The 27,444-nt window shown below is 37.1% G+C and overlaps 1 protein-coding gene and 1 pseudogene across 1 annotated transcript in view; both read left to right on the top strand.

The window, feature by feature from the left end:
• Positions 1–27,444, top strand: part of GTF2E2 (general transcription factor IIE subunit 2) — a 57,456-nt gene that overhangs the window by 22,656 nt on the left and 7,356 nt on the right. Inside the window, exons 3-6 of the mRNA XM_008686569.2 lie at positions 656–747; positions 4,296–4,403; positions 6,178–6,360; positions 16,369–16,462. Coding sequence (XP_008684791.1) covers positions 656–747; positions 4,296–4,403; positions 6,178–6,360; positions 16,369–16,462 — 477 coding nt within the window. The remainder of the gene's footprint in view (positions 1–655; positions 748–4,295; positions 4,404–6,177; positions 6,361–16,368; positions 16,463–27,444) is intronic.
• The window catches only part of LOC103659082, a 4,802-nt pseudogene continuing 3,120 nt past the window's right edge, over positions 25,763–27,444 (top strand).

Raw genomic sequence — 27,444 nt, 5'->3', positions numbered from 1 at the left:
GAATTTTTTCCTTTTTTAAAATAATTTTTTTCCCTAATTAATCTCTAAAGTTTAACTAGTTATGGTATCATTTCCTTTATTAATTCCTATTCCCATTTGTTTTAAGTTGAGAGGCAGAAATTGATGTAATAGGTGATAAATGGAACTTTTTATCTCTTGGAAGTAATTGACTCCTTTCTCATGGTTTTAAGTCTGTTAGAAAAGCTCTGTGGATCAGTTTGAGACTTGTATTGTCCTCTTGCTTAAAAAGCCATGCTTCTAATCTTGGGGATAAATCTAATCATAATTAAGGGAACAGTGAGACAAAGGTACTTACAGAAGAAATGTATTTTACTTTTTTTTTTAAGTAGGCTCCTGCCCAATGTGGGGCTTGAACTCACAACCCTGAGATCGAGTCAGATGCTTCACTGGCTGAGCCACCCAGGCGCCCCCAGAAGAAATGTATTTTAATGCTTTTGAATTATTTATACTTTGTTCCTATCCTTGGTGGGAAAATTGATAAGTTTATTATATACTCAAAGACTTGAAGTTTCACCAAAATTTTACAGGGTAGACTTAGTATTTTACTAGAGTTAAAAATCATCTTAGCTGCCTTAAAGTCATAATCAGATCTAATATGACAATGTTATAATTGTTTTTTGAACCTCATTTCCAGATCATAGCAATGGATCATTTAACTTGAAAGCTCTGTCAGGAAGCTCTGGATATAAGTTTGGTGTTCTTGCTAAGATTGTGAATTACATGAAGGTAAGTACTTTTCTTAAATAACACACATCCGATTTAGCCTTTTTTTTTTTTTTTTTTTAAGATTTTATTTATGTATTCATGAGAGACGGGCAGAGGCAGAGAGAGAAGCAGGCTCCCTGCGTGCAGAGCAGGGAGCCTGTTGCGGGACTTGATCCCAGGACCCTGGAATCACGACCCGAGCCAAAGGCAGACGCTTAACCCACTGAGCCACCCAGGCGCCCATCCTGTTTAACTTTTTGGCAGAGGAAAAGAGTTGGAGTTTCAGAAATAAATTTGTATATACATATCACAGTTTATCAAATCGTATGTTTCAGTATGTGCAGTCTGTTGTATCCCTATTACATCTCAATAAAACTAAAAAAAATACGTAATGCTTCAAGCCTTTTACATTATATCAAATTAGCACTGCAGTGAGTCACTTAAGTATATTTAATTTCCATTAATTCAAGTATACAATTTAAGCCCACCATTTTACTTATAAATTATGCCCAGGCAGTAGGTACAGTAACTTCTTAATGACTCAATACTTGCTGGCAAAACTAGTGGGAAGAGGTGAGTGATTTGCAGGTTGTTACTTCCGCTGATGTGAAAAGTAAAAACTACAGAGTTGAGGCATATGGTGGTGATAGTTTTTTTTGCATCTTTGGAGGAGAAAACTAGAGAATTACTGAAGGTCTTAGGAAAACATTGACTCACAAAAGACTTAGAATTTAAGATTTGATGGAAGATATATTATTTTTTGAAGTAAGTTTTGAAATTTTGATGATATGGCGTTTGGCTTTACTGAAGACTCTGAATCCTAACTTATTAAAGTGAAATTTCATTTATAGCTAAATGGCTAAATAATTTCAGATTTGCCCCCTTCTGCCAAACTCATTCCTGTTTAGTTACTAGTTGTATCTCTTGAAAAAAGTCAAAGTGCTGTATTTGTTATTTCAGATATCAGCTACATACTGCTTAAAATGTAAATCAAGTTTTTATGTTAGGGCTTTTGTAATATAAGAGGCTTAGTGTCTGGCTGTTTCTCAAATCTTTAGTTTGTATTTGATTTGTAGTAGAAATCTGTTAGTTTATAATTTCCCATTATCAAGTAATACACTTTGACACATATTCCCTGTTCATTCATCCATCCACCCATTCCCCCATATGGTAAGCAATTATTAAACCCTACTATATGCTAGTTATAGCACTGTTGGTGGGACTGCCCAGAAAAAAGTATGCCTTCACGGCTGTTAGTCTCTTGAAGAAGATTGACATTCAAATGTCATGTTTGTTTGTTTGTTTTGGCTTGTTTTTTTTTAAAAGATTTTATTTATTTGACAGAGAAAGAGGCAGCGAGAGAAGGAACACAAGCAGGGGGAGTGGGAGACGGAGAAGCAGGCTTCCCGTTGAGCAGGGAGCCCAATGCGGAGCTCGATCCCAGGACCCTGGGATCATGACCTGAGCCGAAGGCAGATGCTTAATGACTGAGCCACCCAGGCGCTCCCAAATGCCATGTTTTTGCTACTCTGTTAATTCAGTCTTCACTAATCTAGATGATCCTTACTTTCAGAACTTTCTTTAGGCCGGTGATCTTCAAATTTGTGCTCAATTATTTCCTGGAACAGTTTTGAGAAATTGTGTATCACTTTGCACATATTTAAATTTGACAGTTTTTCAGCAAGAGTTGAGATAGTGACAAAGGTTGGAATTTCTGGCATATTGTAATATTTCAACAAAATACCTCTTTTGCATTTATCTAAGGGGATCTAAATCCCATTATTTATTAAAAATATAAAAACTGCTTCTGGGTGGCACAGGCGGTTGGGTGACTGACTCTTGGCATTGGCTCAGGTCGTGATCTCAAGGTGTGAGATCGAGCTCCACATTGGGCTCTGTGCTCAGTGCGGAGTCTGCTTTAGACCCCCCCCCCACGTGTGTGCGCACTCTCTCTAGAACAAATAAATCTTAAAAAAAATTATAAAAAACATGATTGGAAATTTTAATTATTTTCCTTTTGAGTTTGTAAGTCTGTTCTGTTACTTCCACTGCATTTTAGCCTAATGTTATGTACTTTTATGTCCGAAAATATGTTTTTAAAGATTTTATTTATTTGAGAGAGTGAGAGCACAAACAGTGTGGGAGGGCAGAGGAAGATCAGGACCCTGAGATCATGACCTGAGCCAAAGGCAGCCACTTAACCGACTGAACCACCCAGGCACCCCATGCTTGAAAATATTTTAATCATCATCTATCAGACATTTTTGCCACATTAATATATATATGTTAGAAATGTTTTTCTTGGGGCGCCTGAGTGGTGCAGTCGTTAAGTGTCTGCCTTTGGCTCAGGGTGTGATCCGGGGGTCCTGGGATTGAGCCCCGCATTGGGCTCCCTGCTCAACGGGAAGCCTGTTTCTTCCTCTCCCACTCCCCCTGCTTCTGCTCCCTCTCTCGCTGGCTGTCTCTCTCTCTGTCAAATAAATAAAATCTTAAACATTTTTTTCTTTTTTTTTTTTTCTTGTGACTCTAAAGTTCTAAGTACTATCACAATTATTAGCACACAGTTGATTAGAAAAACTCATGTATATTAAAATTTTGATAAAATTTACTTTGTATAATAACAGAGGTCCATTTTTCATTTTTTAAAAAAGAGTATTTTAAAGAGTGCATGAGCAGAGAGAGGGGCAGAGGTGGAGGATCTTCAAGCAGACTCCCTACTGCGCACAGAGCCCCACATGGGGCTGATCCCACGACCCATGAGATCATGACTTGAGCCGAAAGCAAGAGTTGAACACTTAAATTGACAGTGCCACTGAGGCGCCCCTCTGTGATTTTTTTTTTTTAAAGATTTATTCATTTTAGAGAGTGCGTGAGCAGGGGGGAGGGGCAGAGAGGGAGAGAGAATCTCAGGCAGACTCCTGCTGAGTGCGGAGACTGATGTGGGGCTTGATCTCAAGACCTTGAGACCATGACCTGAACTGCAATCAAGAGTTGGAAGCTTAACTGACTGAGCCACCCAGGCACCTCTTCCTTTTCTATGACTTATGTGTTCCTGTCTTTAGGTCATTTTCCTCTTAGGTTTTTGGGGCTGTTAAAATATTAGGAAGAGGGGCGTCTGAGTGGCTCAGTTGGTTAAGCTTCTGCCTTCAGCTCAGGTCATGATCCCAGAGTCCTGGGATCGAGCCCCACATAGGGGCTCTTTGCTCAGTTGGGTGTCTGCTTCTCCTTGTGCCTGCCGCTCCCCCTTCTTGTACTTGCTCGCTCTCTCTCTCAAATAAAGTCTTAGAAAAAAATTTATTAGGAAGATTAGCTGTTTGTGATATGAGTTGAAGATATTTTTTCTCTGTTTATCATTTGATTTTATAGAGCTACGAGTTTGAACTTGGTTCTGATTCTCTTCATCCATTCTCTTCATCACTATAATTGTATTGCCTCAAATAATACATGTTCTACATTCCTGAAAGATTCACTTGCTTGTATCTGTTACTTAATACTTGCTTGTATACTTATTACTAAATGCATCTAGCATTTTAAAACTGTCTCCTAATAACAACTTCTTCCCTCAATAGACACGGCATCAGCGAGGAGATACACATCCTCTCACTTTAGAAGAAATTTTGGATGAAACACAACATTTAGATATAGGACTTAAGCAGAAACAATGGCTAATGACAGAGGTAAGAATAGGTTTAAAATGGAGTTAAAAAACTAGTTACCATGAAATATTTGCTATAACTAAGGTTTTTAATATACTGAAATCTGGTAATTATTTTTTATTTTTTCTTAAAAGAATTGGTATAGGGTCTTTGTTTTTGTTTTTTAAACATACACATTTTTTAAGGTGGTTTGATTTGTTGACTTTCTTAACTTATGTATCTATTTAAAATGTCAAAGACTTAGCATAAAAAAATATAAAGAAAATCAGTCATTGTACTAGTTCCATTTAAGTTTTTACGGAATAATTGATACTTTTTTAATTGCTTAATTTAGAGTTGTATTGTTTTTATTTTTAGAATATTTATTTATTTATTAAAGATTTTATTTACTTATTTGACAGAGAGAGAGACAGCCAGCGAGAGAGGGAACACAAGCAGGGGGAGTGGGAGAGGAAGAAGCAGGCTCCCAGCAGAGGAGCCTGATGTGGGGCTCGATCCCAGAATGCTAGGATCATGCCCTGAGCCGAAGGCAGACGCTTAACGACTGAGCCACCCAGGCGCCCCTGTTTTAGAACATTTAAACCATGAGGTAGTGTAGGGGTAGTGAGATATTTAATAGACTCCTACTGCTATTATGACTTGATGGTGATGTTACTGCTTCTGACAGATTACTTGGAAAACTTATCCTTACAGTGTGTGTGTACACACATCATTGGAAGAAAAGAAACCCCACAATAATCACTGACTCTGCTAATTTGGAAATGAACAGCATTTTAAATTCACATATTTCCATCTTTTCTATTTAAATATGAAATGACGGTTAAGAAGTATATTTTCTGTGACCATTGTTGTAGTCTAAGATCAAATGTAAAACTCCTAAAATGTAATTCAATAATTTTACTGAGCAAAATATTGTTCTTGATTTTTGTAATACAAAATCAACAGTTAATATTATAGTTCATCGTATTAGTAATATACAAATAGTTGTAATCCACATTGAGATTCTGTTGCTTTACTTAATCCTCAAATTTCATAGACTACCAACATTAGTTAAAAATTATTTTTATTACTATTCTGTTCTCCCTCCTTTCTTCTATGTTTCTTCTCTTTCTCCTTTCCAGGGTCAGGCTGGCAGCTGCAGAAGAAAATAAATAGGGTAGCTCTTCCTTGAAGAGCTTTCCTTCTGGTAGTAGCTGTACAGCAGAACTGACTAGGAATAGATTTATATTCAGTAATTCCTGCATTCCTACTCAGTTTCATTCTCAAGCTGCCATTATAGGTAAATTTCTTATATGCACTAGTTTGGTGCTTTTCAGTTCCTTCCACACCTGTAGGTGCCATTTGTTACCAGGCGGGGCAGACTTGGTATATTTATCCCAGGGTTATGTTTCACACATAATGCCAGTATGTGATAAACTATACTCTGAGGGTGGGGTAGGCAATACCCAGTTCACTTTGTCTGTTAATATTAATTGGCATTTATTCTTTTTTATCTTTTATTTTCAAAAGAATATGGGTACAGTTTCTTCAAATCAGTCGTGATAAAATGGTTTTTCTCATCTAAAGAATTTAATAATAAAAAGTTTCTTTTATAAAATGTGAGCAACATGCTGATCTCTACTTACTGATTTTTGGATCCTGATGTCCAGTATTTTAGTTCTGTTAGTTGGTATTCACGAAATACTTTTAATTTACAATTGTATTGGGTATCGATATTTTAAAAATAATTAGTAGAATTTAAGGTGTGTATGGGGTTTCCTTTTGTTAATATATCCAAATTGTGTCACTGTTACAGGCATTAGTCAATAACCCCAAAATTGAAGTAATAGATGGGAAGTATGCCTTCAAGCCCAAATACAACTTGAAAGATAAGAAAGCCCTGCTTAGGCTGTTAGATAAGCATGACCAGCGAGGCTTAGGAGGAATTCTTTTAGAAGACATAGAGGAAGGACTCCCCAATTCCCAGAAAGCGGTCAAGGTAACCTCTCTTTTCTTTCTATGCCTTAGTATAATTTGAATTAATAATGTCTTGTTTTAAGAAAACAGCAAGTGTTTTTAAATTTTTATTTTTAAAGTTTCCATTATATATACTTGGGGTTGTGGTGAGTCAGTTGAAGATTTCAAATTTGGGTCCTGTGCTACAGAGCAGGACAGAGCGCAGCCATTTTTGTGTAACTTTGACAGCTCCCTTTTGTGTTGTTTTTGGTAAGATCGCGTCTTCAGAATATTTCTGGAAAGTTTTTCTCAAAGTCATTAGTCTTAGAAGTTGTTAGGTTTGTATACAAGAGCTGCTTCAACAATGCTCGTAGACAGTGCTAACCTGAGGAGCCAGAGGTATTAAACATGAAAGCATTGACTGATAGATAATCTGGCTCTTTTAATTCCTAAAAGGCTATCAGAGAAAGCCATGCAGATTACATTTCCAGTTTAAAGTTGGAACTCAATTGGAAAGGCTGCTAGTCTCTATTCTTCACGGTTGATGTTAATTGTTGATGGTTCATTTGTGTTGTTACCTGTGGAGTAAAACTTGCTCCTTTCTCTCCTGTACTTCTTGGTAATTAGTGACACGTGTTATCCTACAAGTCATTGAGGCTCTGTTCATTTTTTTTCAGGTTTTTTTGTTCTGTTTTATTTTGATGTATTGTCAAGTTCATGGACTTTTCTTCTTTACCTCTAATTTGTTGTGAATTCCCACTGGTGAATTTTCTGTTTTAGAGGTAGCATTTTTCAGTTCTAGACTTTTCATTCCTTTTTATGTTTTGTTTCTTTGCTGAGATTTTTTTTTCCCATTCATTATAAGCCTGTTTTCCAGGTGGTCTCCACTTTGTCTCTTGAGTATGGGTCATGTTTTCCTGTTGCTTGGTGTGTCTAATTTCTGTTGAGTCTTTAATATTGCGAATTAATGTGTAATAAGGAGTCAGGCTTCTGTAATATTTCTCCAGAGTGTTTTTGATGGTTTTTATGTACAAATGGGCAGTTATCTTGGCTAGACTCAAACTCTAAACTTCGTCTTCTTTGCAGTGGGTGACATATAATACATCTTTTTTGTTCTTTGAACTCTTTTGAAAATATCCAGAGTTTATAGTAAGTTTTCTCTAAAAAACAAAACAAAACTTAGGAGGGACTTGGCCATTACCTGAAGCAGAATACTCTTCAGATTTGAAATAGGATTTATTTTTAAGGTATGTGTTGAATGAGCTACTCATCAGGGTTGGTTTTTAGTTAAAATTTTTTTTTAAAAATTGTAGTGAAAACTATCACATAAGGTAAAGTTTGACATATTAAGCATGTGTAAGAGTACAGTTCATTAGTGTTAAGTGTATTCACATTGTCTTGCAAGAGATAATCCAGAACTTTTACATTTTGTAAAACTGAAACTCTAAATCCACTAAACAGCTTTCCTTATCCCATTTGCCAGTCCCTAGCAAGCAACATTCTACTTTCTGTGATTTTGACTAATCTAAGTAACTCAGATAAGTAGAATTATACACTATTGTCTTGTGATTGGCCTATTTCACCCAGCACAGTATACTCAAGGTTCCTCCATGTTGCATCATTCATCAGCATTTCCTTCCTTTTTAAGGCGGGAAATACTGCATTGTATGCATACACCAGTTTGCTTATCTGTTTGGTTGCTCCCACTTTTGAACTATTGGGGATAACGCTGCTATTAACATGTTTGTAAAAATCTCTCTTCAAGACTCTGCTTTCAATTTTTTTTTAAATTTAGTTTTTAGAAGATTATTTATTTATTTCAGAGAGTGTACACAAGTGGGGGGAGGGAGGGGGACAGATAGACTTCATGCTGAGCATGGAGCCTGATGCGGGGCCAGATCTCCTGACCCTGAGATCTTGACCTGAGTTGAAATCAAGAGTCAGATGCTTAACCAAGTCACCCAGGTGCCCCTCTGCTTTCCGTTTTTTAGGGTATGTAAACAGAAGTGGAATTGCTGGATAATATGGTAATTCTGTTTTTAATTTTTTGAGGAACCACCGTATTGTTTTCCACAGCGGCTTTACCATTTTATATTCTTGCCAACAGTGCACAAGGGTTCAGATTTTTCGTGTCCTTGCCAACATTTTTTTTTTTTTATAGTAGCCATTCTAATGGATGTGAGGTGTAATCTCATTGTAGTTTTGATTTGTATTTCCCTGATAATTAGTGATACTGAGGATATTTTCATGTACTTATTGCCTATTTGTATATATTCTTTGGAGAAATGTCTGTCAAATCTTTTGCCTATTTTCGAATTGAGTTGTTTAACTTGTCCTTGAGTCATAGGAGTTCTTTATGTATTCTGGATATTAATCACGTATTAGAAACATGATTTGCAAGTGTTTTCTCCCATTCTGAGCTGCCTTTTTTTCTACTCCATTGATACTGTTAATGTACCAAATGCTAAAATTTTTGTGTAGTCATACTTGTCTTTTTTTTTTTCTTCCCTTTTGTTGCCTTTAGTGGCATTTCCAGGAAATAATTGCCAAATCCAAGATTAGAAGCTTTTTGCCCTAAGTTTTCTTCTTAAGAGTTTTATAGTTTTAGATCTTACATTTAGGTCTCTTAATCCATTTCAAGTTAATTTTCATATATGATGTTAGGTAAGGGTCAAGTTTCATTTTTTGTATGTGAATATCCAGTTTCCTAGCACTTTGTGTTGAAAAGATTGTCCTTTCCCTATTGAATGTCCTGGTACCTTTGTCAAAAGTCGTTTGACCATACATGTGACGATTTATTTCTGGGCTCTCTCTACCACAGTCTTTATGCCAATACTACGGTTTAAATTACTGTAGATTTGTAGGAAGATTTGAAATTAGGAAGTAAATCCTCCATCTTTGTTCTTCCTTTTCAAGATTGTTTTGATTATTTGGAGTCCCTTGAGATTCCATATGAATTTTAGGATAGGTTTTTCTGTTTCTGCAAAAAACATCATTGGGATTTTGATAGGGATTGCGTTGAATCTGTAGATCGCTTTGGGTAGTATCTACATCTTTTTTTTTTTTTTTTTTTTTTTTAAAGATTTTATTTATTTATTTGACAGAGAGACAGCCAGAGAGAGAGGGAACACAAGCAGGGGGAGTGGGAGAGGAAGAAGCAGGCTCATAGCGGAAGAGCCTGATGTGGGGCTTGATCCCATAACGCCAGGATCACGCCCTGAGCTGAAGGCAGACGCTTAACCGCTGTGCCACCCAGGAGCCCCTGGGTAGTATCTACATCTTAATCTGTAAACCTGGCATGTTTTGTCGTCTAATTTTTTTCAGCAGTGTTTTATTTTTATTTATTTTTTAAGATTTTATTTATTTGAGAAAGAGAGGGGGGTGCCTGGGTGGCTGTCGGTTAGGTGTCTTCCTTTTGCTCAGGTTTTGATCCCAGGGTCCTGGGATCAAGCCCCACATTGCATCAGGCTCCCTGCTCAGTGGGGAGCCTGCTTCTGCTTCTCCCTCTGCAATTCCCCCAGCTTGTGCTCTCTGGTTCTCTCTGCCAAATAAATAAAATCTTTTAAATTAAAAAAAAAAAAAAAAAAGAAAGCAAGCACCAGCAAAGGGAAGGGCAGAGGAAGAGGAGGAAACAGACTCCCTGCTGAGCAGGGAGCCCAATGCGGGGCTTAATCTCAGGACCCTGGGATCATGACCTGAGCCAAAGGCAGGCGCTTAACCGACTGAGCCATCCAGGCACCCCCTTTCAGCAGTGTTTTATAGTTTTCATGGTGCAAGTCCTTCACCTCTTTAAGTTAATTCCTAAGTATCTTATTCTTTTTGATGCTTTTGTGAATAGGATTGTTTTCTGTAATTTCCATTCAGATCGTTCATTGTTAGTGTATAGAAATGCAACTGATTTTTGTGTGTTCACCTTGTATCCTGCTACTTTGATGAGTTCTTTTAGTCTAACAGTTCTGTTTTGAAACATATAACAGTATATTTCAGGTGTATAACATAATCGTTCAGTATTTGCATATATTGTGAAATGATCACCACAGTAAGTGTGATTAACATCTGTCACCATCCATAGCACCAAATTTTTTTTAGTGATGAGAACTTTTCAAAATTTATTCTCTCAACAGCTTTTAAATATGCAGTACAGTATTATAGTTACCATGCTGTACATTACATCCCCATGACTTGATGGTGTGCACCTTTTGACTACTTCATGCATTTCCCCCATCCCACACCCGCTGTGTCTGGCAACCACCAGGGCTTTTTTCTTTTTTTTTAGATTCCACGTAAAGATGAGATAATACCATATTTGTCTCCTTTATTTCACTTACCATAATGCCCTCAAGGTCTATCCATTTTATTACAGATGGCAAGATTTCTTCTTTTATGGCTAGATAATATTCCATTTGTGTGTGTGTGTGTGTATCATATTTTCTTTATCCGATTATCCATCAATGGACACTGGGTTGTTTTTGTATCTTGGCTATTGTGAATAATGCTGTGTACAAGGGGATGCATACATCTTTTTGAGTTAAGTGTTTTCGGTTTCTTTGGATAAGTACTAGAACTGGATTACTGGAGCATATGGTTGTTCTATTTTTAATATTTTGAGGCACTTCTATATTGTTTTCCATAGTGGTTGCACCAATTTACATTCCCACCAACAGTACCTGAGATTGCCCTTTTCTCCACATTTTCTCCAACAGTTACATCTAATCTTTTTAATAATGGCTGTCCTGACAGGTGTGAGATGATACCTCATTGTGGTTTTGCATTTCCCAGATCATGACGTTGAGCATGTTTGTGGCCATGTGTAGGCATGTTCTTTGGAAACATGTCTATTGAGATCCTCTTCCAATTTTTAAATTGTTTGTTTTTTAATATTAAGTTCCATGAGTTCCTTATATATTTGGGATATTAACCCCTAATTAGATATATGATTTGTTTTTCTTTTTGCTGTTCTGATTGGGTGATTTCTACTACCCTGTCTTAATGGATCACTGATCCGTTCTTCTGTATCATCTGATCTGCAACTGATTCCGTTTACTGTGTTTTTCATACAGTTACTGTATTCTTTAGTTCTGATTTTTCAGCTCTCTTTTTAAATTTTCTCTTTGTTGAAGTTCTCACTGTATTCTTCTGTTTTTCTTCTGAGTTCGATGAACATTTTTTTGGTCATGACATTGAGCTTCATATTTGGTAGATTGCTTACCTCCATTTCATTTAGGGTTTTTTGTTTTTTTGTTTTTGTTTTGTTTTCTTCTGGAATATATTCCTCTCTCTCCTTACTTTGCCTAGCTGTGTGAGTTTCTGTATATTAGATCAGTTATGTTTCCCTGTTTTTGTTTTTGTTTTTTTAAAGATTTTTTATATATTTGACAGAGAGAGTACAAGCAGAGGGAGCAGCAGGCAGAGGGAGAGGGAGAAGCAGGCCTCCTGCTGAGCAGGGAGCCCCATGTGGGGCTCGATCCCAGAACCCTGGGATCATGACCTGAACTGAAGGCAGATGCTTGACTGACTGAACCACCCAGGCACCTGTTTCCCTGTTTTGAAGGAGTCGTTTTACGTAAAAGGTGTCTTGTGGGCCTCAGCAGTGTAGACCCCCCTCATCACCTGAGGCAGGTACCCCAGGGGTATTCCCTTTGTGGGCTGTGTGCACTCTGTTTTGTCTGGGCCACAGTTGGTGTGAACTTGTTGATGTGCAGGACTGTCCTCCTTTGTGGCTGTGAGGCCAGGCGGCAGCTGCTAGTGGTACACTGGTGAATGGGGATGGCTTTGACCCATCTGGCTGAGAGGCCCGGCTGCAACGGCTGCAGGCACTCTAGTGTACATGGCTGGCCTCCCCAGAGTAGGGGCCATTTGGGGGTGGATTGCTGGTGCCGTTGGAAGCTGCCCACTGGGTGGTGGGGGGATGTGTTTTGGAGGGGCTCAGATGCTTGCTGTGAGGCTGCCTGGAATGTCTTTTGATTGCAGAGTTTTAATCTTCTTACTTTTTAATTACTTAGGAGGGGATGTCATTTTGCTATTAGTTTTCTGTATGCCTTCTTGCGTTTTTGTTCTTTTGCTGAGTTACTGTTTTGTATTTAGTAGAGCTTCTGTTTTTTTGTTTTTTGTTTTTTTTTTTGAGAGAGACGGCGGGGCGGGGAAGGACAGAGGGAGAGGGAGAGAATCTTAAGCAGGCTCCACACCCAGCATGGAGCCGGAAAGGGGGCTCCATCTCACAACTCCAAGATCATGACCTGAGCCGAAATCAGGAGTTGGATACTTAACTGAGCCACCCAGTTGATTTTTTTAATATTGAAATGTTTAAATTCCTTTCTTATTTCCTTCATGTATATTCTCTAGCTGTTTTCCTTGTGGTTACCATGGGGATTATATTTAACATCCTAAAGTTACAACATTTGTATTGGTTTGTATTTCTATTAGCCTAACTTCAGTAGCATATTAAAACTCTACTCCTTTACAGCTCCATTCCCACCCCCTTTTTTGGTAAAGGTCATAAAATTACATCTTCACACATTGCTCCAAAACATACACTAATAATTCTTTTAAATCTCTTAGTCTCTTAAATTATGTAGAAGACAAAATTTGGAGGTACAAAACAGTTACAGTGATACTAGTTATTATTAGACTGATAATTGCTTTTTAAAATTGTATTAGTCTCTTAAATCTGTAGAGAACAAAAAGTGTAGTTACAAACTTTTGCTGCAGTGATACTAGCTTTTATAATTGCACTTGTATTTAGTATTTACCTTTAGTGAGATCTTTATTTCTTCATATTAACTTTGACTTACTGATTCTTTCATGTTATCTTGCAGGACTCCCTTGTACATTTCTTGCCTGGTAGATCCAGTGGTAATGAACTCCCTCAGCTTTTTTATTTTTATCTGGGAATATCTTAATTTTTTTCTCACCTTTGAAGGATAGGTTTGCTGGATAGAAGATTCTGGGTTCACAGATTTTTCTTTCAGCATTTTGAATATATCAGCCTGCTACTTTCTGGCTTCTAAAGTTTCTCCTCCTCCTCCTCCCCTCCCCTCCCACCCCACGTGAGAGTGCGAGTTGGGAGGAAGAGTAGAGGGGAAGGGAGATGGAGGGGGAAAGAATCTTAAGCAGACTCTGTGCTGAGCATAGAGCCTGACACAGGGATTGATCTCATGACCCTTAGATCATGACCTGAGGTGAAACAAGAGTCAGATGCTTGACTGACTGAGCCACCAGGTGCCCTTGGCCTCTAAAGTTTCTGATGAGAAATGTTATCTTTTTGAGGATCCCTTCCTTGTGTGTGCTGGTTTGCTTCTTGCTGCTTTCAAGATTCTCTTCGTCTTTTGAAAGTTTATTTATAAAGTATCTCAGTGTGGGTCTCTGAGTTCATTGAGCTTCTTGGATGTTTATTTTATTCATATTTTTCCTCAGCTTAGGGAAGTTTTCAGTCATTATTTTTTGAAATATGCTCTCTGCCCTTTTCTCTCTCTCTTCTGCTGGGACTCCCACAATTTGTACTTTTTTCTGCTTGTTGATGTCCCAGAAGTCTCTTAGGATCTGTTCACTTTTCCTTCAATCCTTTTTGTCAGTTCCTTTTTTTTTTTTTTTTTTAAAGATTTTATTTATTAGAGAGAGAGATAGTGAGAGCACAAGCAGGGGAGAGAGGGAGAAGCAGGCTACCTGTAGGAGCCTGACTGTGGGGCTCAATCCCAGGACCCTGGGATCATGACCTGAGCCAAGGGCAGACACTTAACTGACTGAGCCATCCAGATGCCCCAATCCTTTTTGTCAATTCCTTGAACTTGATAATTTCCATTCTTTTATCTTCATGTTCACTAATTCTCTCTTCTCCCTACTGAAAAATGCCTTTGAATCCCTGTAGTGAAATTTTCAATTCATTTATTGTACTTATAACACCAGAATTTCTTTGTGATTTCTTTTTAGGTTTCTATCTCATTATCAGTATTTCCATTTTGTTAATATATTGTTTTGACTTTCTTCACATCTTCTTTCAGTTCTTTGATCATCTCTAGGACAGTTTTAAAGTCTTTGTGTAGTATATTGACCATCAGGTCTTTTTTAGGGACTGTTGATTTATTTTTTTCATTAAATGGGCCATGGTTTCCTGTTTCTTTGTATGCTTTGTGATTTTTTTTGTTGTTGAAAACTAGACATTTGAATCTAATAATATAGTAACTCTGGATATCAGATTCTCTTTCTCCAGGTTTTCCTGTTTTTTTATATTCTTTTTGCTTTGGGTTGTTGTCGCTTGTCTCTCTGCTAAGGATTAGCTGGAGGTGTAAACTTAAGATTTTTTTTAAGGACTTTTCTAAGTCTTTTCCAGGACATGCATCGTCACTCTAATTTTCTTCGTTTATGTAGTTGTTTTTGTATGTCTTTAACGTTGTCTGAGTCTTCCCCTGGAAGTTGCAAGGCAATGATAAACTCCAGAGTTTCAAAATAGTTACATGAGACTGATGCTGTCAGTGTAATTGTTGTCTAGGTTGGGAGACAGGTTCCTGGTGCTTCCTACTTTGCCTTCTTTGCAGAATCTTCTATAATATGTTTTGAAATCAGGAATTATCAGACTTCCAACTTTATTCTTTTTTAAGATTGTTTTGGCTAGTCAGAGTCTTTTGTGACTCTACATTAATTTCAGGAAGGATTTTTCCATTTCTTCAAAAAGTACCATTGGAATTTTGATAGGGATTGTGTTGAATCTGCATATTGCTTTAGTATTATTGATATGTTAACAATATTAAGTCTTCTAATTCATGAATATGGATATTTTTTCATTTATTTATGTTTTTAATTCCTTTCTGCACTGTCTTTTGAGTTCTTAGTTTATTTTACATATCTAATGATTACCATTAGATTTACCATATCTTCATACTATTTACCATATCTAATGATTACCACCTGGGCCCGTTGAAGTCTTTTAATTGTTTTTCAGAGTTTTTTGTGTCATGAATAATTTATATAAATAAGAATGAAGGGATGGTGAAAAACAGCTTTATTGGAAATTTTAAGATTTTAACGTAGCAAACTCCTGAATCAAGTATATTTTTGCAAACACTCATCGGAAAAGATGAAAGAATGCTATTGTATGGCTTTTTAGCAAAGTGAAATGGCAAGGGCTCTTATCACACAGTATTCTATGGTGAATTCTTTCCTGTTGAATAACTAACTGAATGAAAACACCTCATTTTGTTATGTTCGTAGAAATCTGGCATTCAGTCATTAATTCTTAAGCTTGAGATTATTCATCTGAGCAATTGTCATCTAAAGACTCATAGTTTTAGACTTTATTTCTGTGATGAATTTCACCGTCCATTAGAGTCTAGAGTGAGTGCTACTGTCAGGCTTTTTGCATTCTTGTTCTCATTTATTAATAATAGTGAAGTATTTTCTGTCAGTTTTCTTGTCATTGCCCTGAGGATCAGGAAATAAATTCTGAATTGTCCTCTATATTTAATGAAAGCCAAAAGACAACAAAGACCACTCTTTGGTCTTTTATATCTTCTTGAAAGGTGATGCAACAGTTTGGGCAATGCAGTAAAAAAATTGAAGGATGGCTATTTCACTGTTGCATCACACTTCTAGGTGAATTAATTATTCTTTCATTTTTTACTATTGTAGCTTTTTAAAGCATAATTGGAAATACTTGCTGGGTAGTGATAAATAAATGGCAAAATATTTTAAGGTAGAGGAAAAGTAAGACCACTAAGATCCCACAGTTTTTCTTAGATGAATAAAAAGAATCCAGTAGACCCAAATCATAATTGAAACATAGATTGGGTTTTGTTTTTCAAAAATAAGTAACTTTTCTTTTTGTACTTTGGAAGATCTCTAAGAATAAAAGTCTTGAAATATTAATCCATAAAAGTAGAACTGCTCATATAAGAAACTTAACTAAAATTAGATGCATTAGACCCTAATGGTATACTGAAGGTTAAAAGAAATGGGAGAGTCCTTTGTCGTTTAAAAAAAAAACAAAAAATCTTTTGGGGTGAGGTAATTTGGAGTTAACTGAAAAAAACTTTTTTTTTTTTTTTTTCAATCTTTTAAGGCTTTAGGGGACCAGATACTATTTGTAAATCGTCCTGATAAGAAGAAAATTCTTTTCTTCAATGATAAGAGCTGTCAGTTTTCTGTGGATGAAGGTGAGCCTTTGTTTAATTTTTAAGTGTGTTACAAATATGGGGTGGCAAAATTTATATTTATAATCCAGTTATAACTTTAATTTTAAAGTAGTGATTTTTAGCTTTATCATCTTTTAGAACACAGCTAAAATCTTATCACTAACACTGTTTCTCAGAATGGAATTTGAAATATGTAATTTGAAAGATTTTAGGTTAATTGTACTTGTAATCATAGTATGGTAGGTTATGATATCTTATGCTTATAGCTCAGCTGTACCAATTTCTTTATTTCTGTTATTTTACAAATATTACCTCATATCTTGATATGAGAGCTTGATGCAGGATGGGAAAAAACATTTTTGTTGGTGACTGATATTCTTTTAAATAACTTGTGAGTCTTTTGATTTTCTGATTGGATAGGCAAGATGACTTTTTTCCGACTATTGTAGAGTCAGATGCTAAGCTTCTATTGAATCTGGTACTAAATGTGTGATGCCTGTGTTTTGAATTTTAGTTAAAAAATATTTCAGGGGAACTGGGTGGCTCAGTTGAGTTTCTGACTCTTGATTTTGGCTCAGGTCATGATCTCAGGGTCGTGCAATTGAGCCCTGCATCGGGCTCCCCGCTCAGTGTGGAGTCTCCTTGAGATTGTCTCTCTTCCTCTCCCTTTTGCCTTCCCCCCCACCCCAGCTTGTGTGCGGGCTCTCTCTCTCAAGTAAATAAGACCTTTAAAAAAAATATTTCATCAATATGTGTCAGGTAAAAGAGTAGTTAAACAAGGGTTTAGTCATGGAAAATCTCTACTATACAAGTAGAAATTCTCATTTAGACAAATATATTGTACTGTAAATTTGTATTAATTTTGAACTAAAAAGGCAAGAGAAGAATTCATAAAGTAAAAAAGTAATATTAAATTCCAAACAGAAAAGAAAAATTCCAAATAGTAAAACTGTTGCTATGCCTGAGGTAGCCTAGTGACTCTGTTTAGTGTATTGAATAAAAGAGATTCTATTGAAGAAGTAATTTTGTATAAAAATGCACATATAATTCTTGTTCCTTTAGTATCCCATACATGTCTTGGTTATGATTTTGTAATTTGTACTATATAAGTTTTTCTTTCATATGTTATCTGGCTGTAGATATTCAGGCTTGTGGTGCAGATAGGAGTTCAGCCACCCTTAAGTTACTTAGATGACCATGATTTGTTTTAGGAAATAGAATGTTGTGTTTTGGTGGAGAATTGTGATTGAGGGTACCTTGTATGCAGTTGATTCTCAGTAAATGTTTGTTATTTTAAAAAATTGTTTTCGAAGTATTCCAGTTATCTGTATTGTACTTTCTAATAAATAAGCTTTTGTGTGTAAATAAGGGAATAGTGAACTTCTTTTGTATGTTGTAGTGATAGATGCTTATTTAAGAAAGGCTTGGCTTAGCAATTTTTTACTTACAGTTCTGCTTTTATGGAAACTTTTATAATTGTCAAATTTACTTGACACTTTGAAAAAACAGAGGGGTGGACTTGATCTTTAAGATACAGATTTTTTAAAAAATAGCTGATTCCTTCATTCTTTGGCATAATTCATTTGGAAAAAATGTGCAGTATTAAAAAACATCGTAAGTATCACATATTCAAATAGGAAGATCTTACGATGAAAAGCAGATAAATTTTTCTTTTACTAATTTGAGTCCCTTTCATTTGTGGCACTACTTAAGTGGCTTTATTTTAATTCTTTGGGTAGTTTTTCCCTTATTGTATTAAATAATATGCTTATATTTTTATTTCTTCATTTTTCAGCTTGAAATATTGTAACGACTTATTCTTATGTTTTTGATTACACCTGCTGTCTCTCTTCTTCACTTTCTAATACAGTATAGCAGTAGTTTTAGTTTCTCTGCCATTTCCGTTGGTACCTTTAACAATCAAAATGTTTGACTGTTCTCAGGGAATTTTTAGTATTAAGTCTGCTCTGCATATGGCAGCATTGTGCGGCCTATCTGTACATGTTCAAATTGGGGCATATGTTGAGGTTGCAGTAGCTCTATAAGAATAGGACGGAACTCTAGGATTTCTGATAATTCATTGGAGGAATTTCTTTCTTTTTCTTTTTTTTCATTGGAGAAATTTTAAGAGAATACTTTCTGTTCTGCTATAATCCTCACACTATTATACCAAGTCATTAGTATTTTCTGTCTCCAGTGTGATTTTTCTGTGGATATCACTGTTTTAACTTTGCTCAACCTTTTCCTGTTTGTGTATCTTTTTCTATTTATTTTTATTTAATATTACCCCATTTTCATTTGCCATTGTATATGGCCTTTGTTGGCTTAAGCTCTTTCTGTCTCCTTATTACTTGGCTTATAAGGACAAGGTGAGGATTTTCTTTCTTTTCTTTTTTTTTTTAAAGATTTATTTATTTGAGAGAGAGCGAGAGTGCACGGCGGGGGCGGGGGAGCGGGTAGAAGAAGAGGAAGAGAGAGTCTTAAGCAGATGCCAGGCTGAGCACGGAGCCTGTCACAGGGCTCAGTCTCACAACCCTAAGATCATGACCTGAGCCAAAACCAAGAGTCAGACTGCTTAACCAACTGAGCCACCCAGGCACCCCAAGATGAGGATTTTCACTTTTTTCCACTCAGATTATAAAAGTAACCACATATGCTTGTTAGTAAAATCCCACATATCTGGAAATAAATTGTATAAATTGTTTGATGTTTATTTTTCTAGTTTACTTTTTCTCTATTAGAGATATTCTCTGGTGCTATATGTCTATTTAGTATTCCATTATGTAGGTGTACATGATGGATGGGTTTTTTTAAGTACTTAATGCTGCAGCAAATATTCTTACACCTTTTACATGCTGGATATGTGTATGCATTTTTTATGTTAATGAAATAGCCATATATATCAGAAGGTATTTGGGAGGGGAAATTGATAAATTATTTTTGCATCTATTAAGCCTTTGTTGTTTTGGACTTATTTAATAGATGTTGAAGTATATTACTAGATTTCCTAATGTTGACTGTCCTTATACTCCTAGAATAACCTTTTTTTAACTATATATTTCTGGACTCTTTTTCTATGTTTAAAGGTTTTTGCTTTAGTATCCAGTTTCCTTTTTTTGCTTACTTTCTCAGGGTTTGGTTTGTGTGTGATGCTGGATACATCAAAAGAGAGGTAGTTTTCCTCTCTTCCTTCCCTTTTCATTCTTCCCTTACGAGAATATTCGATTCCTTGAAGATTTGAACACAAACGCCCATGAGTGTACCTGTCTTGTTGCTTCTTTGACTGTATTCTTATCTTCTTTGGTTATGTTCTTCATTAAGTTTCCCACCTTGTAAATTAATTTTGGCAATTTCTGCTTACCTAAAATCATCCTTTTTTAATTTTCAAATTGAATAGCATATAGTTTTTGCAGAGTATAGCCCCAAATTTAATTTTTTTCTGTAATTTTCCCTTTTTATTGCTAACTTTTTGTATTTGGACTTTCTCCCTTACTTCCTTGTTATGCTAACTGTTGGTTTATCAGTTTTACTTTTGTTGTTGTATTTTGTTTCAAAGGAAAATATCTGTCAGATCACCCTTTACATACTACTTTTTGACTACTTTATATGAGTGGTGACAGAGCAAACATTAAAATCTGCCATTGCTTTTTTTCTGTTAATTTTGCTATTACTTCCTGTATATGTTTCCCTCAAAATTTTTGGTTTATATACATTCTTGACAGTCATAGTTTAAGGATTGTATTATAATCATTGTAAAGCATTCTTCTTGGTTGTATTTAATGTTCTTTTACTTTGAAATCTGGCCTTATTTTCATATTATTCTTTTAATCCTCTCCCTTTTTTTCAACTCATATATTTTTGCCCATTCTTTTACCGTACATCCTGTCTTCTTTTGTTTAAATATTTCCTTTTGTAATTGGCATACAGTTTTAACATTTTTTAAAGTGTCATTTTATATTAATTACCTTTATTACATGATACAGTCTCCCATTATTTGTTTGGAAAGTATAATTTTGGGGGGTTCTCAAATATACAAAGTGATTTTCTATATCTCTAATTTGCGTAAACTTACAGGTATCATTTTATCAACTTCATTCTTTTGTTTTTATTTCCTAGTTGACACTTTCTGGGATTTTGGTGACAATCTGTTATTGTGTATTCATGAATTATTCAACAAGAATTCACTTATTCAAATATTTACTGATGTTCTATTTTATGGCCCAGTCATTTTACCAAATGCAGGGGATACAGCAGTGAACAAGGTATAGACAAATCTCTGCCTTTGTGGAGTTTACATTCTAAAAGATAAAGTAGACAATATAAAAAATAAAACATGATTACAGATTGTATCAAATTCTAGGAAAGAGACAAATGAAGTATGTGCAAGCTGTTAAAGTAGTAGGAGGGGTGGAACTCGGAGAAGACCACGGTGGAAGAATGAGGTGGAAGAATGAGATGGTGCTAGGCTTCCAAAGTACCAGAGTGGTGGTACTCATGTGGGTGCCGTTGTGGGGGAAGTGGGGTTCATGCAGAGAATAGTAAAGGCAAAGGCTGTAGTAAAGACTCTGATTTTTGTCATAGGCTAGTGGTTTTAGTTTTTGTTTTTTTAAGATTTTATTTATTTATTTGACAGAGACAGCCAGCGAGAGAGGAAACACAAGCAGGGGGAGTAGGAGAGGAAGAAGCAGGCTCCCAGTGGAGGAGCCTGATGCGGGGCTTGTCCCAGAACGCCGGGATCACGCCCTGAGCAGAAGGCAGATGCTTAACGACTGCGCCACCCAGGCGCCCCTAGGCTAGTGGTTTTTAATCCTTAAATCTGATTCAGTGGAGCCTGAGGAGCAAATATTTTGTAATGTATTCTTTGCTCTTGGAAAGTAGAATTTCTAGGCGATATAACCTGCATTGAGACATGATTTCTTAAAAGTTAGTATAATACAGGGATGCCTGCCTGGCTGGCTCAGGCAGTAGAGCATGTTGATTCTTGATTCCAGGGTGGTGAGTTCAAGCCCCACATTGGGTGCGGAGCTTACTTTAAAAAAAAAAAAAAAGTAGGGGCACCCGAGTGGCTCAGCCGGTTAAGCATTCAACTCTTGATTTTGGCTCAGGTCATTATCTCAGTGTTGTGAGATGAAGCCCTGGATTGAGCTCTGCACTGGACGTGGAGCCTGCTTAAGATTCTCTCTCTCCTTCTCCCTCTCCCACCCTCCTTAAAAAAAAAAAAAAGTATACCCTAACTGTAACAGAAAGGAGGAATAAATAAATAAAAGGAAATTGATTTATATTTTACAAATGTATTTCTTTTTTTTTTTTTTTAAAGATTTTATTTATTTATTCGACAGAGATAGAGACAGCCAGCGAGAGAGGGAACACAAGCAGGGGGAGTGGGAGAGGAAGAAGCAGGCTCATAGCAGAGGAGCCTGATGTGGGGCTCGATCCCATAACGCCAGGATCACGCCCTGAGCTGAAGGCAGACGCTTAACCGTTGTGCCACCCAGGCGCCCCTACAAATGTATTTCAATATTTAGAACTTTTCAAGCACATTTATATTAGAATATAAAAGGGATATAAATGGCACAGTTGTTTACATTTGAGTCACCATTGAATGTGATGGCTACAAATGGACCAGTACAGGTGTGATGCAGTAGCAACCTATGTACCGTAATTAGTGTTTCCCTTAAGTGATAAAGACTCTTGGAAAAGGTCTGCAAAATACAAAGTGAAGTTTTTCTGAGATTTTCAAAGGTTAATCGTACATTGTATGTTCCTAGAAAATCATATGTTTATTAAACCAGTATAAAAAGTACTTTATGTATGTAAACAATTTGGTTCTAGGCTCAGTTTCTTATTATCAACTGGTGTTTTCATTAATCTCTATATTTTCTAAGAAAGATGGCTGGGAGGAAGAAAGGTTTTTCAACAATGGTGGTATTGATTATTTGGAGCTGGATAATTTTTTTTGGCATTGGGGTTGTCACTGCATTAGCAGAATCCCTGGCTTCTTTAGATCCCAGTAGCATACCTTTCCCCACAGTGTGACAACCAAAAATGTATCCAGACATTATCAAATGTTCCCCAGGAAGTGAAACCGTCTGGGTTGAGAATTATATTAAAGGTATGGTTTATGTTTATAAAATATCTGTTGTCTTCAGACTTCTTTTCTTGAATTCTTTAATTTGGCGCAGTGATACAGGGATGTTAGAGTGAATAAGGTCTCTGTTGTTGAGCTTACCTACGGCTCTGAGGGAACACTGACAAGGGAACACAGATGGTGGTTCTTGCATACTGTCACTGTGGTGTTCGTACAGCGCTGTAGACTCTGGGGGAAAAATCACCATCCACAGGAACTTCAGGGTTGGGGCACTGTTCTTGGAGTTGAAATCATCAGTATGGCATAAATCACTAATTTTAAAAAAAAGTTTTTTCTGTTGATATAAGTTGTGCATTTCCAGAGAAGATCCACTGAAAATTGATGCATATCTTAACATTTGTCTTCCTCTCTGTCTCTTTCTCTTTGTTCGTATTTTACTCAGAACGCTTTGTCCTGATTGTATTGGAGATTTTTGTGTTAGCCCAGTAGGTGGCAGTCTTAGCTAAAGAGGAAATAGAAATGAAGCTTTCAGACCTGTTGCAGACTCACCGTTCATTTTATCTGTAACAGAACCAGATATCCTAAAATGAGATATAACACAAGTAAGGAGAGAGCTTATTTGTAGTAATTTAGAAAGTCAAATACGTAAGTGAACACAGAGTAGTTGAACTTAGGTATATGTCTTATTCCACAAAGGCATTTATTTCCTTTTATCAGGATCTTATCCATTTAGAGCCAGTAAATAAATGCAGTGGTCAAGATGATGGTTTGAATAGTTAATCTGCAGGTTTATATCTTAGCTCTGCTCCTTACTAGCTTAGGCAAGATACTTCTGAGATTTCTCATCTATAAAATAGGAATAATGGTATCTGTCTCATGGTCCTTATGAGAATTAAATGAGTTAAAAATAAGGGTGCATAGAGCTTGAAACAGAGCCTGGCACATAGTAATAGTAACCATAATATTAGCTATTACCAGTAGAATTGGAAGTATCAAATAGTACTAAAATACTAGGTGTTTTTAATCTTATCTGGTTATTTATTCATGTTTCCTTAGCTATCTGGTTATTGACCAAGTGGATCTGTGGTGTTGTGTTTTATTAGACAGCGAAGAACCAGAGCCAGTATAGCAGTCTGAGGCACATTTGCAATGATCTGTTGCAGTTATAGAATGTTTGTTGGCGTTCCTGGTGAGAAGTCCAATGGCAGTCTGACTTTTCTTTCATTTCTGCTAACTTGTTCTTTTCCACCTAGAAGCTTAAACAATTTCAACTTTATCAGAATACAAGGCTTCTTCCAGAAGCTCTTTTCCTGGGGCTCAGATGCTGTTTTAGTCCATTATTTTTTGATGGCTTTCCATTTTATGGATGTACTTTAAAACAATTTTTCTGATGCTCCACAGATAGAAATGTAGTTTTTGTGTTGTTATATGCTATTATAAATAATACTTGCACATAAATATATGTGCACTCGGCCCGATTATTTCCTCATTGTAGATTTAAGTAGAATTGCCAGCTCAGAAGATAAGGCATATTTAAAAAATTTTCAACATCTTGCCTGAAATGCCTTTTGTAAAGTTTGTACCAATTTTTTGGGATGCATTTACCCTTCACAGCAGTATATGAAAAAGTTTCCAATTCTTTGCCATCACCAGTACTAGATGTTTTTAGTTGACTTTGCCAGCCTCATAGAAAATAAGGTTTTTCTTGAATTTGTATTTTCTTGCAACGACTTTATAAAATTAGAGAAAAACATGATTTTTCTTTGTACCTCTGTCAACTGTACATTTTTTGTCCTTGGATACATTAAAATCTAATTCAATTTGGGATTCTGTGAGATCTTGCCTTTAAAATTAGGCTCTGTTTGCCTGAGTGGCTCAGTCAGTTGGCGTCTGCCTTCAGCTCAGGTCACGATCCCAGGGTCCTGGGATGGAGCCCTGAGGTGGGCTCCCTACTCAGTGGGGAGGCTGCTTCTCCCTCTCCCCCACTGTTTGTGCTCGCACTCTCTCTTGCTCTCTCAAATAAATAAAATCTAAAAAATAAAATTCTGGTTTGGTATTTTATTTATGTATTTCTGTTTAAAGATTTATTTATTTTGGAGAGAGTGAGCAAGGGGAGGGGCAGAGGAGTAGGAGAGAGAGAATCTCCAGCAGACTCCCCACTGGGCTGGATCTCACGACCCTGAATCATGACCTGAGCTGAAGTCAAATTGGATGCTTAACCAACCAAGCTACCCCTGCACCTGTGGTGTGTATTTTAAAACAATATTGTGGTCACCTGGGTGGCTCAGGCGGTTAAGCTTCTGCCTTCAGCTCAAGTCATGATCCTGGGGTCCTGGGATTGAGTCCCATATTGGGCTGTCTGTTCAGTGGGGAGTCTGCTTCTCCCTCTGCCCCTCTTGTGATTGCTCTCTCTCTCAGATAAATGAAATCTAAAAAAAAAAAACCCACAACACAATATTGTGTGCTTTCTTGGAATTAGAGTGATGTTTTTATTGCTGACTTGGAAATTTGACCTGAAGCTATTTTGTCTCACATAAGCCCGTAGAGAGCAGAGCTAGTTGCATTAATCACATTGTTTTTTAGCCAAAAAAGTGGATAGTTGGGGACTTCTGGGTTCCACTTAAAATGGAGAACGCTGGTCAGAGCATTGTTCCACTCCTATAGCAATAATAATAAACCCTAAACAGCTGCGAATTTATAGTTCTCTTGAATCCATCAGAGAGCTGAGGTTGCAGGACAACCACCTAATCTGAAATCTAAGGAAAGACAGGCACCTCCAAGAAAAGATGGAATGCAAGTACTTGTTTATCTGGGACAGACAAAATGAACACCACTCAGAAGAATTCAGTTAAAAATTTTAATGAACTGCTAAAGGCTTAAATTGGACTAGCAAGAAGATACAGAATCCTTGGGGGCTGAGAACACAGGGAGTTCATACCTACTTACAGGCTTTCTTCCACAGACTTCACTGAATGCTTATAAAAAAGACAAGAGGATAGGGCTGAGTATTGCCATCATTGGGCAGGCCTGGAGGAGGGGAATGGTAGATGCTTCAGGAAAGACATGAAGCCCTGTCTGAGTCCTTCCTGCCTCTCTGCTGTGAGACGAAAGCCTTAAACTGCGGTGGGAATGGAACAGAAAGAAAACCTTCCACCCCTGGGGAAGGGGCAGGAATATGTGCTGGGCCCAGGACTTCAGCACGGGGGGATGGGCAGGAACATTGAGAAGGCTACATGTCGGATACCAAGAACATAGTATTTGGCTGTGACCAAGGCTTAATCAGAATTTCAGAGAACTCCCACTCCATACCAGGCTTAGAGATGTGGAGTAATGGGTAACAGTGGAATTCTGTGAGTTGCAGGAGCTTGGAGGCAGGGAGACAATATGAGATGCAGTCTAAATGGAAGACCTAAAACTGTAGTTTGAGTAGATACTGAGAGAAACTCTTTGGCAAACAAGCCTCTACCCTAAACATAAGGTATGGCTGGAGCAATTTGAAGCCTGTGCTGCATTTATAGGTCTCCATAGCAGCAACAGATTCCAAACCAAGCTCATGTTCTGACGATAGAATGACTCTACCTCCACACCCTAAAGGCCTAGCATAAGAAAGATAGGGTCATATCCAGACACAAAGACTGTTTATCTCAGTCTCAGCTGTCCTACAGAGGCTATCCTGCTTTCAGTATATACTTGTGTGTGTGTGTGTGTGTGTGTGTATATATATATATATATATATATGGCATAACAAGGAGAAAAGTGATACAGTATTGAGACAAGGGAATTGATAAAATTCTTGGGACACAGGTACTGGAAACTGTTAGACATGGAATTTAAGATAGCTGGTTTATGTGTTAAGGCCTCTGGTAGAAACGGCAGACAACATGCACAATCAGGTAGAATATTTCAAAGGTAGACATTAAAAGAAAATCAAATGAAAAATTTATTTTTAAAGATTTTTATTGAGAGAGAGAGAGAAGAGAGCACAGAGGGAGAGGGAGAAGCATACTCCTTGCTGAGCAAGGAGCCCGGTGTGGGGCTTCATCCCAGGACCCTGAGGCTGAGGCCATGACCTGAGCTGATTGCAGACGCTTAACCAACTGAGCCACCCAGGCGCCCCAAAATGAAAATTTTATTTTTATTTTTTAAAGATTTTATTTATTTGACAGAGACACAGCGACAGGGGGAGTGGAAGAGGCAGAAGCAGGCTTCCCACTGAGCAGGGAGCCTGAGGTGAGGCTTGGTCCCAGGACCCTGGGATCCTGACCTGAGCCGAAGGCAGATGCTTAGCCATCTTAGCCATCCAGGTGCCCCAAAAGGGAAAAACTTTGACCTAGAATTCTGTACCCAGCAAAACCAATCTTTTTTTTTTTTTTTAAAGGATTTTATTTATTTGAGAGAGAGAACTAAAGGGTGGGGTGAGGGGCAGAGGGAGAGGGACAAGCAGACTCCCCACTGAGCAGGGAGTCGGGACGCTAGGCTCTATCCCAGGACCCTGGGATCATGACCTGAGCCAAAGGCAGATGCTTAACCAACTGAGCCACCCAGGCGCCCTAAAACTAATCTTTTAAAAATTAAGGAGAAATAGTCTTTTAGAGTAATATTCTCATGGTATCACAGAAACTGAGATAAGTCATTGTCATAAGACCTGTATTACCAGATTTACTAAGGAGATTCTTTCAGGCAAAAGGGATGTGATTCTAGGTAGTAACTTGGATCTATACAGATAAGTAGGTGTGCTGTAAATAGGTGAATATAAAATTCATGTTTTTCTAATTAAAACATTTAAAAATGTCTATTAAAATTTTTTTCTTATTGCTTTGAGCTCAAGGGGCACTTGGGTGGTTCAGTTGGTTAAGTCTCTGACTCTTGATCTCAGCTCAGGTCTTGATCTCAGGGTTGTCAGTTCAAGCCTCGC

Source organism: Ursus maritimus, unplaced genomic scaffold (genome assembly GCF_017311325.1).
Source record: "Ursus maritimus isolate PB19 unplaced genomic scaffold, ASM1731132v1 scaffold_28, whole genome shotgun sequence".
NCBI classification, from domain to species: Eukaryota; Metazoa; Chordata; class Mammalia; order Carnivora; family Ursidae; genus Ursus; species Ursus maritimus.
This window is presented reverse-complemented; position numbering and strand designations above follow the sequence as displayed.